Here is a 15,241-nt window from a genome sequence, read left to right as displayed (position 1 = left end):
TCAATTTCCCACTAAGTAGATGGGACATTAGTAACTCCAAATATTGCGTATTTAATATAAGTGTTTGTTTATTTCAACAATAAATTGTTTGAAAACTTTTTAATTTTTTTAAAAACTTAAAATTATATGATATTTTGATCTATTTATTTTTAATAGGAATGCGGGTACGGGTATGGGTACTTACATACCCATAGGGCACGGGTACGGGTGCGGGTGCTAACTTTGACACTCAGGCAGGTTTGGGCTCTGGCATAGAGATTTTTTCAAATCGCGGGTATAGGGATGGGTACTATAGTATCCTATCCAAACTCTGTCCATTGTCATTCCTACACAACGCCTCTAGAGTAAAACAACTCAGTTATATAATGTACGATTACTATTTTTATGATGGATAATCGATCTAGAAATACCAAAGACCGTTAGGCATGACAACATCACCCGTACTTGTGGGTATCCACCCGAATTCGTGTCGAATTTGACAAGGAAAATTCATTTTAACTGAGTTTGGATTCGAGTTTAGGTTTCCCCCGATTACAAAATATGAGGACGGGCTAGATAACGGGGACACTAGTACCCATTCTGAAATTGCCTCTGTTTGTTTCATTATATATACTTTATTGATTAATTTTGATAATTTGGAATATTAAATATGTAGTTAAAGTTTTAATATTTTGATTTGTATTTATAATTTACACGGTCAATACATCACAATCACCCGTTTGTGTTATTTTACATGTGATTATAGAAAAAGTCAAACTTCTCTAAAAAATCAATGGTTGTGACTAACTGACAGTGTAAAATATTTTTCCAATGCCGGTGCATTTCAATTAAACTTTTATTTCTAATAATGTGGGGCTAACTATTTTAAATTCTATTAGAGTATTTACATGTTGGAACATTATTTAATATGACACAAACAATTATATCTAAAATTTTCAATATCCTTGTCTTTTTTCAGTTAGCATTGGTTTTTGCATTCCGATATATACACATGTGCAAATAATATTGTAACTTTTGAAAAGTATTTCATACTAAAATAAACAATATTTTTGTTTTTTCAAACCTCTTGTTTAATTTTGAGAATAATTTCAATTGTATTAAAGACTTGTTTAAGATAACAAACAAAATGCATTTATGTTTCCCTATACAGAACGTGATACAAGGGTCAGCAAAGAGAAAAACTATAACTGATGCAATATCAGTTGCAATTCAGTTGAGTTTTTCAGTAACAAACAAAACATGAGTTAGTTAACTAGTTTGGCAGTTAGTTGGTTGCACAAAATCCAAGAACACTTTCTAGTTAGTTTAACTTCCTTCTTTCTCTTTTTCTTTCAATGTATCGTTACAATTTACATAACCACATGGCAATCACGTATATGTTATATATATATATATATATATATATATATATATATATATATATATATATATATAGCATACCATACTAGCTAGCTTAAGTATTCATTCATAATTTTTATCTTCAAGTGTTCATAGCATATTCATCACTGAGAAAGAAAGAAGAGTAACTGAAAAGGTAACTGCAACTGCAATATTATCTTGAAATATTCTTACATATTTAGCAAACATGTCTTTATAATGAAATTTACATTCTTTTTTTTTTAGAGATTATTACAACCAGTTCATTCATCCATAGTTCCTTGGAGAAGATCAAGAAAAGAAATTATCAATCTCTTTTAGGTGATAATCAGTGCTACTGCTATATTGATATTCTGAACTGAAATTTACTATATTCATGATAGACACTTGTGAGTTAACTCATCGGTTTTTTCGTTTGAACTTTTATTGTGTTGCAGAAGTGGTAATTAAGGAGGTTTGTACAATATGAAAGATCAAGAGAAAGGGAAAGGGCCAATGGATCTTCAAAACTCTGCTACTGAATTAAGAGCGCTTATTGTCGATGATGATAAGCTTGTTAGAATGATTCATCAAGGTCTATTGAAAAGAGCTGGTGTGAGAAATGAAGCAGTAAAGAATGGTAAAGAAGCCATAGATATTCATTGTAGTGGTCAAAGTTTTGATATTATTCTTATGGATAAGGATATGCCTATCATGAATGGGATTGAGGTACATATGTTGAGAATTTATTATTTAGCTTTAGTTATCTTGATTCAGTTTTGCCTAGTGTTTTGTATACTATGAAAAGAAGGATTACATTGTAGGTTTTTTGTTTTTGGTTAAAATGTATGCTGCATGTTCATTTTTTTGGCATGTTTTTAATGCAGGCAACCAAGAAACTGCGATCAATGGGTATTGAAAGCATGATTGTTGGTGCATCATCATGCTATAGAGAAGCAGAAAAACAAGAATTTATTGAGGCAGGGTTAAATGACTATCAAGTGAAACCATTGACCCTTGACGTGCTTAAGTCAATTCTTGATGCTGTAAAAGCTAGAAAGTAGCATGGCCTCTTGTGGATGATGTTGTAAGAAATTAGGGAAAACGTTGTGCTTTTAGTTTAGATAGTTTCTTTTTAAAATGACTGAATAATCTGTAACTCTCAATTGTTAATTCAGTATTGTAATAATTGAACCTACCCCATAAGCTGTCTGTGCTGACAACTTTCCTACTAAAGCATATAGATCTATCTCTTCTAGGGAAGTCTCAGCATTTTCATTAGAATAGTTTTCAAAACTAACATTATAGGGTTAGAATAGTTTTTAAAACTAACATTATAGGGTTAGAATAGTTTTCAAAATTTAATTTTACATATGACAGAATGTACAGACATTAATACTGCTCCAAGAAAATCCATAAAACTTTGTATAGCTGCTAAGTTCAACATCTTTCCCGGCTGCGTTAACTAAGCTTTGTCCTGGTGCCGGGAACACTCGACTTTACATGTTGGACTTGGAACAAGTAACCACTACTGAGTTCTGAGTCACTCTTGTCTGGGGCTGTTCATTCTGCATTGACCATCTATAGAACCAGAAATAGTAATTGCATAACTCATTTCTCTTCATCCTCAGAATCGGACTTTGCAAACAATGGCTCAGGTTGAGTTTCGGCATATGCTGGAGCTATGAACTTTGGCTCCTTTGCTGCAACATCAGCATATTTTAGGATAGCTTCCCTTGGATCTTCATCCATCCATGTCTCCTTAATCAAACCCCCTTTCTGCAGTTACATAAAAATATAACCTTCAACTGTCATATTCTAAAGCATGAAAACTGGGAAGTCAAGAAAATATGATAAGAAATACCCACAAACCTTTAGAAGATACTGAGTCAGTAAGCTTCCTTGACTTGTACCAACTCGTCCACCAAAGCCAGGTCCTGTCATGGGTAGTTCAGGCTTATGTGACTTCAATGGATCCTTTAATACCTTCTCTCGCTGACGCTTGCGACTTGGCTGATCTCTAAATAGAGGTAAAGCATGAGGGTTGTGAATGACAGGATTTGCCTCAAAGTCATCAATAGATTTTTTCCTTGGTGCACGAGCAACACAAACAAGAGCTCCTCTCTCACTGATGGTTGGATCATATAGTATGTGAGTCCCTCCTTGGCTTTTATCGCCAACGGTTGCGAAGATCTTTAAGAATAAAAGTAAGTTCAAGAAGTATTTATAAGCACAGACAACAAATATTGTTTCAGAAAATGCAAAATGACACCAGAAAATTATTGAGTAACATGACCAATAATTTGTTACCTGATTCAGTTTAGGATGCCAAGAACACTGAACAACACTGGAAGTGGGGGATATGCCAACTTTTGAAACAAGTTCAAGATTTACTCTATCAAAGAAGCATAATAAACCTCCTGTTGAGCTATCCCTTTCTAAAGATGTTCCAGTAAAAAATAGTTGCTCATCAGGACTGAAGCCAACATTTGTTTGTCCATAGTGATTTGGCAGTTCTTTAAATACCTTCAATGCTTCTTTTGTTTTGCGCAGATCCCAAACCTACAGCATAATTCATTGGTCTATTAGGATATGTCAGGAAGATTGGAAAATTGTGTATGCAGGCCTAATAAAGAAAGAAAAGCAAGCTATAACCTATGATTTCAAGTATTCGGTCATTTATTTACCTTCAATGAATCATCAAAGCTCCTTGACAATAAGATTCTCCCATCAGTAGAAAATTTCAGACTAGTAATATCGTCCTCGTGACATTTTTCAATATGTATATCCGGCCTACTCCCCCATCCAGGTTTAATACTCCAAATCTGTGAAAATTAATTGAACATCCCAAGCAGCATAACAAGAAAGTTAGAAAGTTTAACTTAAAAGCAGCACATAGATGTTGACCTTACTACCAAATGTCAGTGAGAAAGGATTTTTACCTGTATAGAACCATCTCCTATACCACCACCAATGCATTTGCCATCATGATCCCATGCGCATGTGGTGACAGGAACTCTTCCAGGTCTCGCAAGTTTTGGTTTAATGACCTATCATTGAACAATAGCAGCATGATTTCAATAACATCATAGAAGTGGGAAATATAAATTTGTAAGTTATAGAACAAATTATCATATCTCTGCCCAGAGAGACCAAAACAGCGATATGTATAGTCAAAATGCACATATGCATGTTCTTTCAGTGTCATTGGATGGAGAACGGACACTTGGTCAATTAGGATATATCAGTTAGCTGTGGTTGTAGCTACTATTAGATGAATGAATCACCAGTATCTTTTCAGAACATGTACAAAGCAAAAAGCAAAAAACACGCATACTCTTAACCATAAACGAAACAATAAGATTTTATTATCCATACAGCAATAGTCCAGGGTAGAAGAGGGGTATTATTGTACAGCAGTGTTGTCAATGGTGGATGGCGGTCCATGGCAGATTTCCAAAATACCGCCATACTGGTCGCTTTGCAGCGCCGTTGTAGTGAATTACGGCGAGCCCAACAACCGCCATGTATATCCGCCATAGCGGCCATGGCGCCGCAATTTGATAACACTGTTGTAAAGATAATGTCAATTACTTCTTTAAAACCTAAAGCAAAGTAGCAGTGATGGTTTTACATGCAAATGATTGAAGCAATAGATGTAAAAAACCTAATTATAATATTTTACAAAAAAAATCCAAAATACTAGTAATATATACAGTAAAAATTACTCAAAGCAAAATAAAATAAAAATCACTATGCACGGAACTACTACAGGAAAAATATGCTTTGGAAAGAAGAGTAAGGAGAAATTTCCAAACCTGCTTCTGACTTGTGAAGTCATTCACATCCCATATGCGGAGCGACCCATCCTCTGATGATGTTAAAATAGTCTCCTTATTTCTTGGGTGCCACTCTCCACATGTCAACCCAGTTATATGACCCTTGGTATTCTTTAGATCACGAATATACATGTCTCCCTTTATAAACTCGCCCAAAGTGAGGCCATCGCGATCATAAATCTGCAATGCAAGGAAAGGAAGTCATGCAAAGTATACAAAACGAAAAAACACTACTAAACCATGAAAAAAAAACATAAAATGATGTTAGATTCTTAGCTACCTTAGCTTGAGCCGAACCGGTCACACACAGAAAACGGTCAGCAGTTGGACTCCAGCTTAAATTGCGAATTTGATGCCCTTCAGACGGCTCGAGTTGTCGAAACGATTGCAAGCGGGAACTCATTCCTTGAAAGTCATACATACGAACCATGTAGTCATAGCTTCCAGATAGTACTCTGGATCCAGAGTGATCCACAGCAAGAGCTGATACAACCTGTTAACAGTTCCCCAAACCTCACCATTAATTAACAACATATTATTACTCGCTAACATAATTAGAGTTTGTTTGGATTGACTTAAGATCTTTTCATTGGCATAAACACTTAATTAAGCACCTACATATAAGCAATTATGCTATAAGTACTTAATTACAAAGGAAGAGAATACCTTTGTATGGCCTTTGAGTACAATCTCGTTGCTAAGCGGAATACGAAACTGGTTACCGAGTTGGTCTTGATCCGAATCCTCGTCGGAGTCGGAATCGTCCAGATTGGAACCAGGTGGCGGCGGGGGCGGGCCAATCATGTCACCGTCATCCTCCTCCTCTTCCTCCTCATTATGCGGTGGCGGTGGAGGGGGTCCGACGAGGGGCGCCTCATCGTGAAGTGGAGGAGACGGTGGTGGAGGAGGAAGGGTAGGGTTTTTGGAAGAACGAACGGATTGAAGCCATTGTTTGGAAGAGGAAGAGATGGAAGGAAAATCGTTGGCGGTTTTGGAATTGGGAACGGAACGACGAGTGGCGTTGTGAATGGTTTCGAGAGGAGTTTGAGATTTGGATTGTTTTCCAAAGGAAAGAGGGAATTCAGCTCTTGCACCGTCGTACATCTCACCGTCCTCTTCCATTTCTTCTCCTTTTCTTACACAACTATCACTACAACTTTATCGATTCCAGTCTCTCCTTATTCTACAAGGACTAAAACTAAAAATTAACCTAAATTGGGGACTCAAACGCAATTAACTAGTTGCCAATATTTCATCATCTCCTATATCTTACTACTATTAGCAAAATGTGAAAGGGGACAATTCAACTTTGTGACCACCACCATGGAAATTCATAAAATTAACTTGAGAAAAATTAACTTGACTTAAAATTTTTATAAATTTAAATAGTTTTTTTTTTGTATAAAATAAAATAAATTTAAAAATAGAATAAAAATGTTCCAGATGATATTAAATAAAAATTAAATATTTAATTATATTTTAAACTATAAATGTTATTTTAAAGAGTTTAATTGAAATACACTGACAATGTAAAGAAATTTTACATTGTCAGTTAATCACAACGATTGATTTTTTAGAGAAATTTGACTTTTTCTATAATCACATGTAAAGTAACCCAAACGGATGATTGTGATGTATTGAAAGTGTAAAAAAATTTACACTGACAGTGCATAACAATTAATCTTTATTTTAAAATGAAACGAACATTGTTAAAAAATTAACATTTATAGTTAAAAAATATAATGTTTTTTTCATATTTACCAATTTCTTTTATAATTTGTTGAGTCATAAATATTTTTTGAGATGAAATTTGTATATATAATGTGTTTCTATAATTCTTAGGAAATTTCTTAACTAACATATATGTTTCGTAGACACCATCAGAAAATACTAAAATGTTTATTAATTTTCAAAGATGTATCTCCGAATGCACACAATACACATTTAGCGTAGGTCATTATGAGTTAGTTCAAGGTGTTAAAACATTTGTTTTATAATCTCACCATTATCACTATTATACTCATGAGATACTTCATCACTATCATACTCTTCAATGTCACTCAATCCTCTTAAATTTTCTAAGACCTCACATTCATTCACAGCATCAAGTAAATCAATCCCTTCATTTGATCATGCCACATTTCCCTTGCTCTTTCCCTTGCCTTTTGCTTTTCCCTTTGCCTTACCATTTGCCTTATCATTTGTCTTGTCATTTGCCTTGCCATTTGCCTTGCCTTTTATACTCACGTCCTCATCATTAACTACTATCTCTCCATCAATTCCTAGATCATTTTCTGAGTCTTCAAACTTCACATCCAAAGCACTGTCTTCACTACCCTCTACCTCCACCTCCACTTCTGCATGGCTAACATTAACTCCATTAACTTTTGATTGGTTACAGTAGAGTCCCTCAGTGTCACAGTGTATCCCTTCTTCACCCACGTTCTCCTCAATGTCACAATTTATCCCTTCTTCATCCATATTTTCCTTAATGTCACGATTTATCCATTCTTCACACCATATTCTCCTCAATGTCACATTTTTTACCTTCTTCACCCATATTCTCCTCAATGTCACATTTTGTTCCTTCTTCACCCATAATCTCCTCAATATCACATTTTGTCCCTTCATCACACAGATTCTCCTCAATGTCACAGTTTGTCCCATCATTATCCATATTATCCTCAATGTCACAATTTTTCTCATTATCACTCACGTGCATCCCCACATTTGTATTATCTTGCACCACAGTGGTCCCCACATCAGTTTCATTAACTCCAAACTCACCTCCCACATCCACAACAATTTCATCATCTAATCCTAATGAAAGAATTGGTTCATCAATAATGTCAGACTATGAAACAGGATGAGTAACATATAAATGACATTCCCTAGTCATTACTGCAATTGTTTGCATCCTCTTAGTTCCTTTGTCATCCTCTAACAGCACAATATCACAAGCATTCATTTCATCGTAATACCAAAATTCATCTATAGTTGGATAACTTAAATCTTTTAACATACCTAAAATTTCAAAGTAACTCTAATAATCCGGATCAACATCCCAAATAGTCTTTAACCTTTGATACCCTGACTTTGTGAAGTTAGAAAACTCCCTACCGAACTCACCAGAATGATGAACAACACACTTAAACATCTTGTCCATTACCTGTTCAACCTACATTAGATAGCAGAAGTACTAAGGAAGATGGGCAACATAAAAGTTCACGTTTTTAGTAGGTTACAAGTGAGAAACCATACCTTAGTCGTAATCAGAGAAACGTTGCTACCGTCGCCAATGGCATTGGAATATGGAACATGATGATGTTATCTTCTTCAGTGTAGTTTTCCCTATTCAGAGAGAGATATTTGTTTGCATTAACCTTTGAGCTTCATGCTTTTGAGTTTCATGCCTTACTTATTTAAGATCAACAAATTACAGCATGACAATTTTTAACCATTTTCTAGGAATATTAAAAGTCCACGTCATATGTAAATAATTCATTTTGACATTTTATAACGTTTTTTCAATACAAACTAACGGAAATGACTAAATACTTTAACTGAAGTGAAGTTAAAGGACCATTATGTAACGTTTTTTTTCTTAAGGGACCAAAACGAAACATCGCATAAAGTTAAGAGACTAAATGATGCATTAATCCTTATTATTATTATCTTTTTATTAATCTATCAAAAATAATTTTGTGATTCAATCGATAAAATTTGTTATGAACAAAGACTATTTTAAAATTTTAGGCGGGTAAAACTACCGGTTTTTTTTTAGGGATCAAAAATTAGTTCAAACGGAGCAAATATTTTTATTTTATAATTCTATCATAAACAATTTTATTATTCTTTTATTAAAATTTTGTTACAAAAAGGGATTGTTTCAAAAATTAAGGCAGCTGATTTTATCGAACATTAAAGAGGTTGAAATCAAGATTTTTAGAAAAATTTCATTGTCAACCACTAATGAAATAAAAATCCTAAAATATTATGTCGGCCTATAGGGGCTTAATAGCCTAGTCTATTTAAGGCTAGGGCAGGCTAAACAATACTTATTTAAAAAAATCAGGCTTAGGTTTTTTTAAAAGCCTATTTAATTAAATAGGTCAGACTTAGGCTATTAAAAAAGTCTATGAAACCTTATATGTCGATCTATATTTTTATATATATTAAAAATAATCTAAACATATTGCCTATATATGCATATATATTATAAAAAATGCTAAATAGACTGACCTACATATCCATATATATTAGAAAAATGCTAAATAGGTCGGTCTATATATGCATATATAGACCGACATATAAAGCTTCTTAAGTAATATGGATTAATTGAAAACCTTAATAAGAAACAGACTTTTAAATAGGCTTTCAGGCCAGACCAAACTTTTAAAAAGGACAGGGCGTACAAATAAAGAGTTTATAGTAGGTCATAGGCTAGACTCAGGCATTGTAAGTTTATTGTATGTCAGGCCCGGGCCTTCTAAAGCCTAGCCTAGCCTAACTTATTCCCACCCGTAACTACGACAATCAATCTGCTATAGACACTAACACAACATTCCACGAAAGAAATAAGCACAATGATATCTCTATATGTCATCCCAGTTTCAATCCTTTTTAACATCATAGAGAATTATTCATCAATCATCATGTGCTCATACACCACAACAAAAGAAGTTGTTGAACGAAAGAATCGTCATTTAGTTGAAACCGCACAGACTCTTTTACTTCACCATAATATACATTCTCGTTTTTGGGGTGATTCTCTCCTCACATCATGTCACCTTATCAACCGAATGCATTCATCGGTCCTTCAAGACCAGATTCCATACTATATCTTGAATCCATAATATGACCTCTACCTCATTCGTCTTCGCGTTTTTCGTTGCACATGCTTTGTTCATGATCTTAGTCCAGGTAAAGACAAATTTTTCGTAAAATCTCTCAAATGTATTTTTCTAGGCTACTCACATATACAAAAGGGATACTGTTGTTTTCGTTATTTTTGTCCTCAACTTCAACGATACATTGTTTCCTCCGATGTTACATTCTTTGAAGGTTCCCCTTTTTTCTCTGCCTTAGTGTCACCCGATGAGATTTGGGATTCAGATGTTTGAGATATCCCTTATGTCATTCCCACACCCATTAAACCTCCATTGCAGGTCTACTAGTGACGGGCACCCCGTCCATCAGAAGTTAGAGATGATATTAATCCACCAACACCACCTCCTGCTCCAACTGTTCTTCCATCTACGTCACCTGAACTTGACCTTTCAATAGCATTACGAAAAGGTATTCGATCTCATAACCCAAATCCTAAATATATTTGTGTTTTAAATTATGACTGTCTCTCTACTTCCTATGTTTCTTTTGTGTCTGCTTTGGATTCTGTGTCTATTCCTAAGTCTACAGGTGAAGTTATGACTGATCCCAATTAGCGACAGGCAATGGTGGAAGAAATGGTTGCATTGCATTCAAATAACACTTGGTACATTTTTACTTTACCTTCCGGAAAAAAACTATAGTGAGATTTTGATGGGTTTATATAGTGAAAGTTGGACCATATGGTCAGATTGATCGTTTCAAAGCTCGTTTGGTAGCCAAGGGATACACATAGATATTTGGCCTTGATTATGGTGACACTTTTTCTCCAATGGCCAAGATTAGTTCAGTTCGTCTCTTCCTTGCAATGGTTGCTATTAATCATTGGTCGTTTCATCAGTTAGACATTAAAAATGCCTTTTTACACGGAGAATTGGAAGAGGAAGTGTATATGGATCAACCTCCAGGTTTTACGGTTCCTGGAAATTTAAGACTTGTTTGTCGGCTTCATCGTTCTTTTTATGGGCTAAAACAATCTCCACGGTCTTGGTTTAGTCGATTCAGTTATGCCTTGATACAGTTTGGTATGACTAGATGTGAAGTATATCACTTTGTTTTCTTCCTTCATTCCTCCACTAGTCAACGCATCTTTCTTGTGGTCTATGTTGATGACATTGTTATCACTGGAGGCAATACAAAGGGTATCCAGCGACTTAAAACTCATTTTTTCAAAAACTTTCAGATAAAAGATTTGGATCTAGTCAGATACTTCTTAGGTATTGAAGTTGTTCAACCCTCATCAGGCATTGCAATTAACCAACGTAAGTATGCATTAGATATCCTAACCGAAACTTATGCTTGACTGTTGTCTGATTGATACTCCTATAGATCCCAACGTCAAGCTTCTTCGGGATCAAGGGGAGTTGTTGAAAGACCCAGGAAGATATTTGTGTTTAATGGGTAAACTCAATTATTTTACTGTCACTAGCTCGGATATTACTTTTGTAGTGAGCATTGTGAGTCAGTTCATGAACACTCCTTGTGATACTCATTGGAATGCAGTTATTCAGATTCTCAGATATATAAAGAATGCACCAGGAAGATGCCTATTATATGAAGATAAAGGGTGATGCTAAAATCACGTGTTATTCAGATGTAGATTGTTCAGGACCACCGTCGGATAGGAGATCTACTTATGGATATTGTGTTCTTATTGGGGGAAATATGATCTTATGAAGGAGTAAGAAACAAAGCACATTTGCGCTATCTAGTGCTGAAGCTGGATATCGTGATATGGCAGCAGCATCGAAGAAACTTGCATGGCTTAAGAATTTGCTCTCAAAATTTAGGTTGGACCTTCAGGCCACAAAACTCATATGCGACAATCAAGCAGCACTTCATAGTGCATCCAATCCGGTTTTCCATAAATAGACCAAACACATGGAAATAGATTGTCACTATGTAAGAGACAAGGTACTATCAGGAGGAATAACCACATAATTTGTCAAATCTAAAGATCAACTGACTGATATGTTTACTAAGTCTCTCAAGGGTTCTCGAGTGAATTATTTTTGTAACAAGATCGGATTATACAATATATATGATCCGGCTTGAGGGAGAGTATTGAGAATCCGTTATCAATCAATTAGTATTGATTGATATTCAATTAGTCATAAATAAAAAATATATTATTATCAATTGTGTATACCCTTTTGCATGGAAATATATAGCATGTGTGATGATATTAGTTACAATTTCAACAATATATATACTTTCAGTTGCATCAATGGATCAATGGAAAGACAAACTCATTTCTATCATTGACAAAGTTTCTTCATTCTGTTATAAAATTTAAACAACAAATTTTTAATTTATTTCATCTAATATCACTCCTCCCTTCAAACACATTCCATCCATCCAACAAAAATATTGAAAATATTTGATGACAAAATGAAAAACTATTTTATCCGATATATTAACAACAATCATGCATCCATGGTATGATTAACAATAATTATGCTTAGATTGTCTGCAGAAATCAATGCTGAAACCAGAAAGGTTGATATCTGAATCATATGATGAATACCTTTTTCATATATTGCTACTTTCCTAAATTCCCTACCACCTTCATTAATATCTGCACTGTTAGAGCAACTTTCAACTCGCTTGAACAGATTGTTCGGGATTAATACTATGTATATCCATGTTAATAATCTCGGAGCTATTTAATGATTGTTTGTTATATATAAGAAAAATCTAACTAATGATTGCAGATGTTTATTGAGCAAGTTATGGAGCTTGTGGAACTGACCCCACTAAAGAATGCAATTGTTGGCTTGCCCGGTTCTAACAATCTCTCGACACAACAGCGTAAAAGGTTGACTATTACTGTTGAGTTAGTGGCTAATCCTTCTATAATATTCATGGATGATCCAACTTCTGGGCTAGACGCAAGATCTGTCTCTATCGTTATGAGAGTAATTAGGAATTTAGCAGACAATGGAAGAACAATTGTCTGTGCCATTCATCAACCCAAAGTTAATATCTTTGAATCTTTTGATGAGGTGGAGTAAGAAGAATAAAGATTTATAGCAATTTCATTTTTAGTTTGTTTTCTTGCATTAGAAAACTTCTGAATCTGATCATTATATGCAACAAAATGTAGTTGTTCTTGATGAAGCAAGGAGGGCAAGTGATATATAAGGGGCCAATTGGACATCATTCTTCCCATTTAATAAGTTACGTCGAGGTAAAATTGTGATGAACCTTTGACAAATGAAGTACTATGATCTTAATATGCCTAAAAAAATCATTTGCATACACACTTTTGTTCTTGAAGGGGATTGAAGGTGTCGGTAAGATTAAAGATGGTTGTAACTCAGCAACTTGGATGTTGGAAGTCACTTCTTCAGTAAAAGAAATGGAATTGGGGATTGATTTTGCTGATGTATACAAAAATTCAGAATTATACAGGTATTTGTAATTCTATGAAGTTTAAACATTGTAATACAAAATTTCAAAATTCTACTATAGTTTCACTTCACCATTACAGTTTTCTTATGTGTAATGATTCTTTTGGCATTTGTTTTAGCAGAAACAAAGCTCTTATTGCAGAACCAAGCATTCCGGCTCCTGATTCTGAGGATCTTCTTTTTCCTTCAAAGTACTCAAGGCCCCTTTTCACTCAATGCAAGGCTTGCTTATGGTCTTACTGGCGGAATCCGCGGTACAATGGATTAAGGTTTCTCTTCACAGTTGCTGCCTCCATATTTTTCAGGTGCATGTTGTATGGCATTGGTTCCAAAATGCAAGCCGAAAACTAGGAAAGTGCTATACCATTAATACATGAGTAATGAGTTTGGTTCTATTTTCCGTTCTAAGAAAAAGTTCATATCAATAAATTGCAGTGAAAAGCGACAAGATCTCTTGAACACCGTTGGCACAATGTTGATTACTGTTCTACTTATCGGCATTAAGAATTCTAATTCTGTGCAAGGAATAGTGGGTATTGAGAGAAGAGTCTTTTATAGGGAAAATGCTGCTGGAATGTACTCTTCGCTTGCCTATTCTGTTGGTCAGGCAAGTGATTTTTTTTGTCTTTATTCATATAAATTACTTACTTCAGTGTATGTGTTTTTTAATCTACTCTTCGTATTTTGATGCAGGCTCTAATTGAAATCCCTTATGTTCTAATACAAACATTGGTATATGTACTCTTCACATTTTTAATGTACTCTTCACCTCTCTATACTTTACCTACTACGGCATGATGTCACTAGCCATGACACCTCACCAAAACGCCACCTCTTTCCTTACTCGTCTGTCCTATGTATTATGGAACCTTTTCTCAGGATTCCTAGTCTCACCACCACCAGTAAGTTTTTACTTCCTTTGATGAAAAGTGCCTATATATAGTTCCTTAATTTTCATTTTCTTTGGCATGTGGTAAAAGAAAATTCCAATATGGTGGAGATGCTTTTATTGGACAAGTCCAATAGCTTGGAGTTTGAATGGATTGGTGACTTCACAATTTGGAGGTATAAAAGATCACATTCAATTCAACTGAACAAGTGTTTCAGTACTAGACTTTTTGGAAAGTTACTATGGTTTCAAGCATGATTTTTTGGGAGTAGTTGCAGCTGTAGTAGTTGGATTCATAGTGACTTTTGTGTTGGTTTTTGTCATGTCTGTCAAGATGTTTAATTTCCAGTCGCGCTAAGGGTACCGTTGGGAATTATTGTTGTAGCGAGACTTAGCAGTATTCTACGTTTAATGTTATCAGGTTAATTTGCTTTATCATTTGGGATTATAAATTATAATTACAGGAAAGTTGCTCCTGATAGGATTTATGGTCAGTTTTTGTAATTAAATTCTGTTGCTGTAAAGAAACCTAAAAAGATAATGTAATACAAGTTGAACAAAAGAAAATGAATTAGAATGTATGAGTAACAAACAAAACGTGAGTTAGTTAATCAGTTTGGCAGTTAATTGGTTGAACAGACTTTCTAACTAACTAACTTTCATTAACATAGAGAACATAGCTTGCTTATATATATAAATTCTCATCATTCATATTCCTTCAACACACACTTACTCACTCCCACATAATCAAGAGTTCTTCACAAGGCAAGTGCTACTGAATCATTATCATCTTGAGTTCTTCTAATTACATATATATCTTTATCTTGAAAAACTCACTTTCTTTTATTTCTTTACAC

At 34.6% G+C, this 15,241-nt stretch overlaps 2 protein-coding genes across 2 annotated transcripts; one reads left to right on the top strand and one right to left on the bottom strand.

The window, feature by feature from the left end:
* The first annotated feature begins 1,465 nt into the window (after positions 1-1,465).
* On the top strand, positions 1,466-2,549 carry LOC127125944 (two-component response regulator 24). The gene is made up of 4 exons (XM_051054805.1): positions 1,466-1,534; positions 1,624-1,698; positions 1,815-2,085; positions 2,244-2,549. Exons 3-4 carry the CDS (start codon positions 1,843-1,845, stop codon positions 2,418-2,420), a joined length of 420 nt encoding a protein of 139 aa, XP_050910762.1. The 5' UTR covers positions 1,466-1,534; positions 1,624-1,698; positions 1,815-1,842; the 3' UTR covers positions 2,421-2,549.
* Positions 2,550-2,672: 123 nt separating this feature from the next.
* Positions 2,673-6,495, bottom strand: LOC127125943 (uncharacterized). Its single transcript, XM_051054804.1, has 8 exons — positions 5,862-6,495; positions 5,476-5,688; positions 5,175-5,375; positions 4,299-4,406; positions 4,044-4,181; positions 3,667-3,918; positions 3,229-3,549; positions 2,673-3,135 (listed from the first exon to the last, which is right to left on the bottom strand). The coding sequence occupies exons 1-8, from the start codon at positions 6,315-6,317 to the stop codon at positions 2,968-2,970; spliced, it is 1,857 nt and encodes a 618-aa protein (XP_050910761.1). The 5' UTR covers positions 6,318-6,495; the 3' UTR covers positions 2,673-2,967.
* Between the last annotated feature and the right edge of the window lie 8,746 nt (positions 6,496-15,241).

Source organism: Lathyrus oleraceus, chromosome 3 (genome assembly GCF_024323335.1).
Source record: "Lathyrus oleraceus cultivar Zhongwan6 chromosome 3, CAAS_Psat_ZW6_1.0, whole genome shotgun sequence".
NCBI lineage: Eukaryota > Viridiplantae > Streptophyta > Magnoliopsida > Fabales > Fabaceae > Lathyrus > Lathyrus oleraceus.
The sequence above is the reverse complement of the archived record's forward strand: the minus strand, read 5'-3'. Positions and strand labels throughout refer to the sequence as shown.

What these genes read in the sequence shown, in the direction of transcription:
- LOC127125943 (XM_051054804.1), bottom strand. Translation starts at nt 6,317, where the DNA reads ATGGAAGAGGACGGTGAGATGTACGACGGTGCAAGAGCTGAATTCCCT. An exon ending in TACTCAAAGGCCATACAAAG is followed by an intron (nt 5,689 to 5,861) that starts GTATTCTCTTCC and finishes AACTGTTAACAG; the next exon opens with GTTGTATCAGCTCTTGCTGT. An exon ending in ACTTCACAAGTCAGAAGCAG is followed by an intron (nt 4,407 to 5,174) that starts GTTTGGAAATTT and finishes GTTCAATGATAG; the next exon opens with GTCATTAAACCAAAACTTGC.
- LOC127125944 (XM_051054805.1), top strand. Translation starts at nt 1,843, where the DNA reads ATGAAAGATCAAGAGAAAGGGAAAGGGCCAATGGATCTTCAAAACTCT. An exon ending in CTATCATGAATGGGATTGAG is followed by an intron (nt 2,086 to 2,243) that starts GTACATATGTTG and finishes TTTTTAATGCAG; the next exon opens with GCAACCAAGAAACTGCGATC.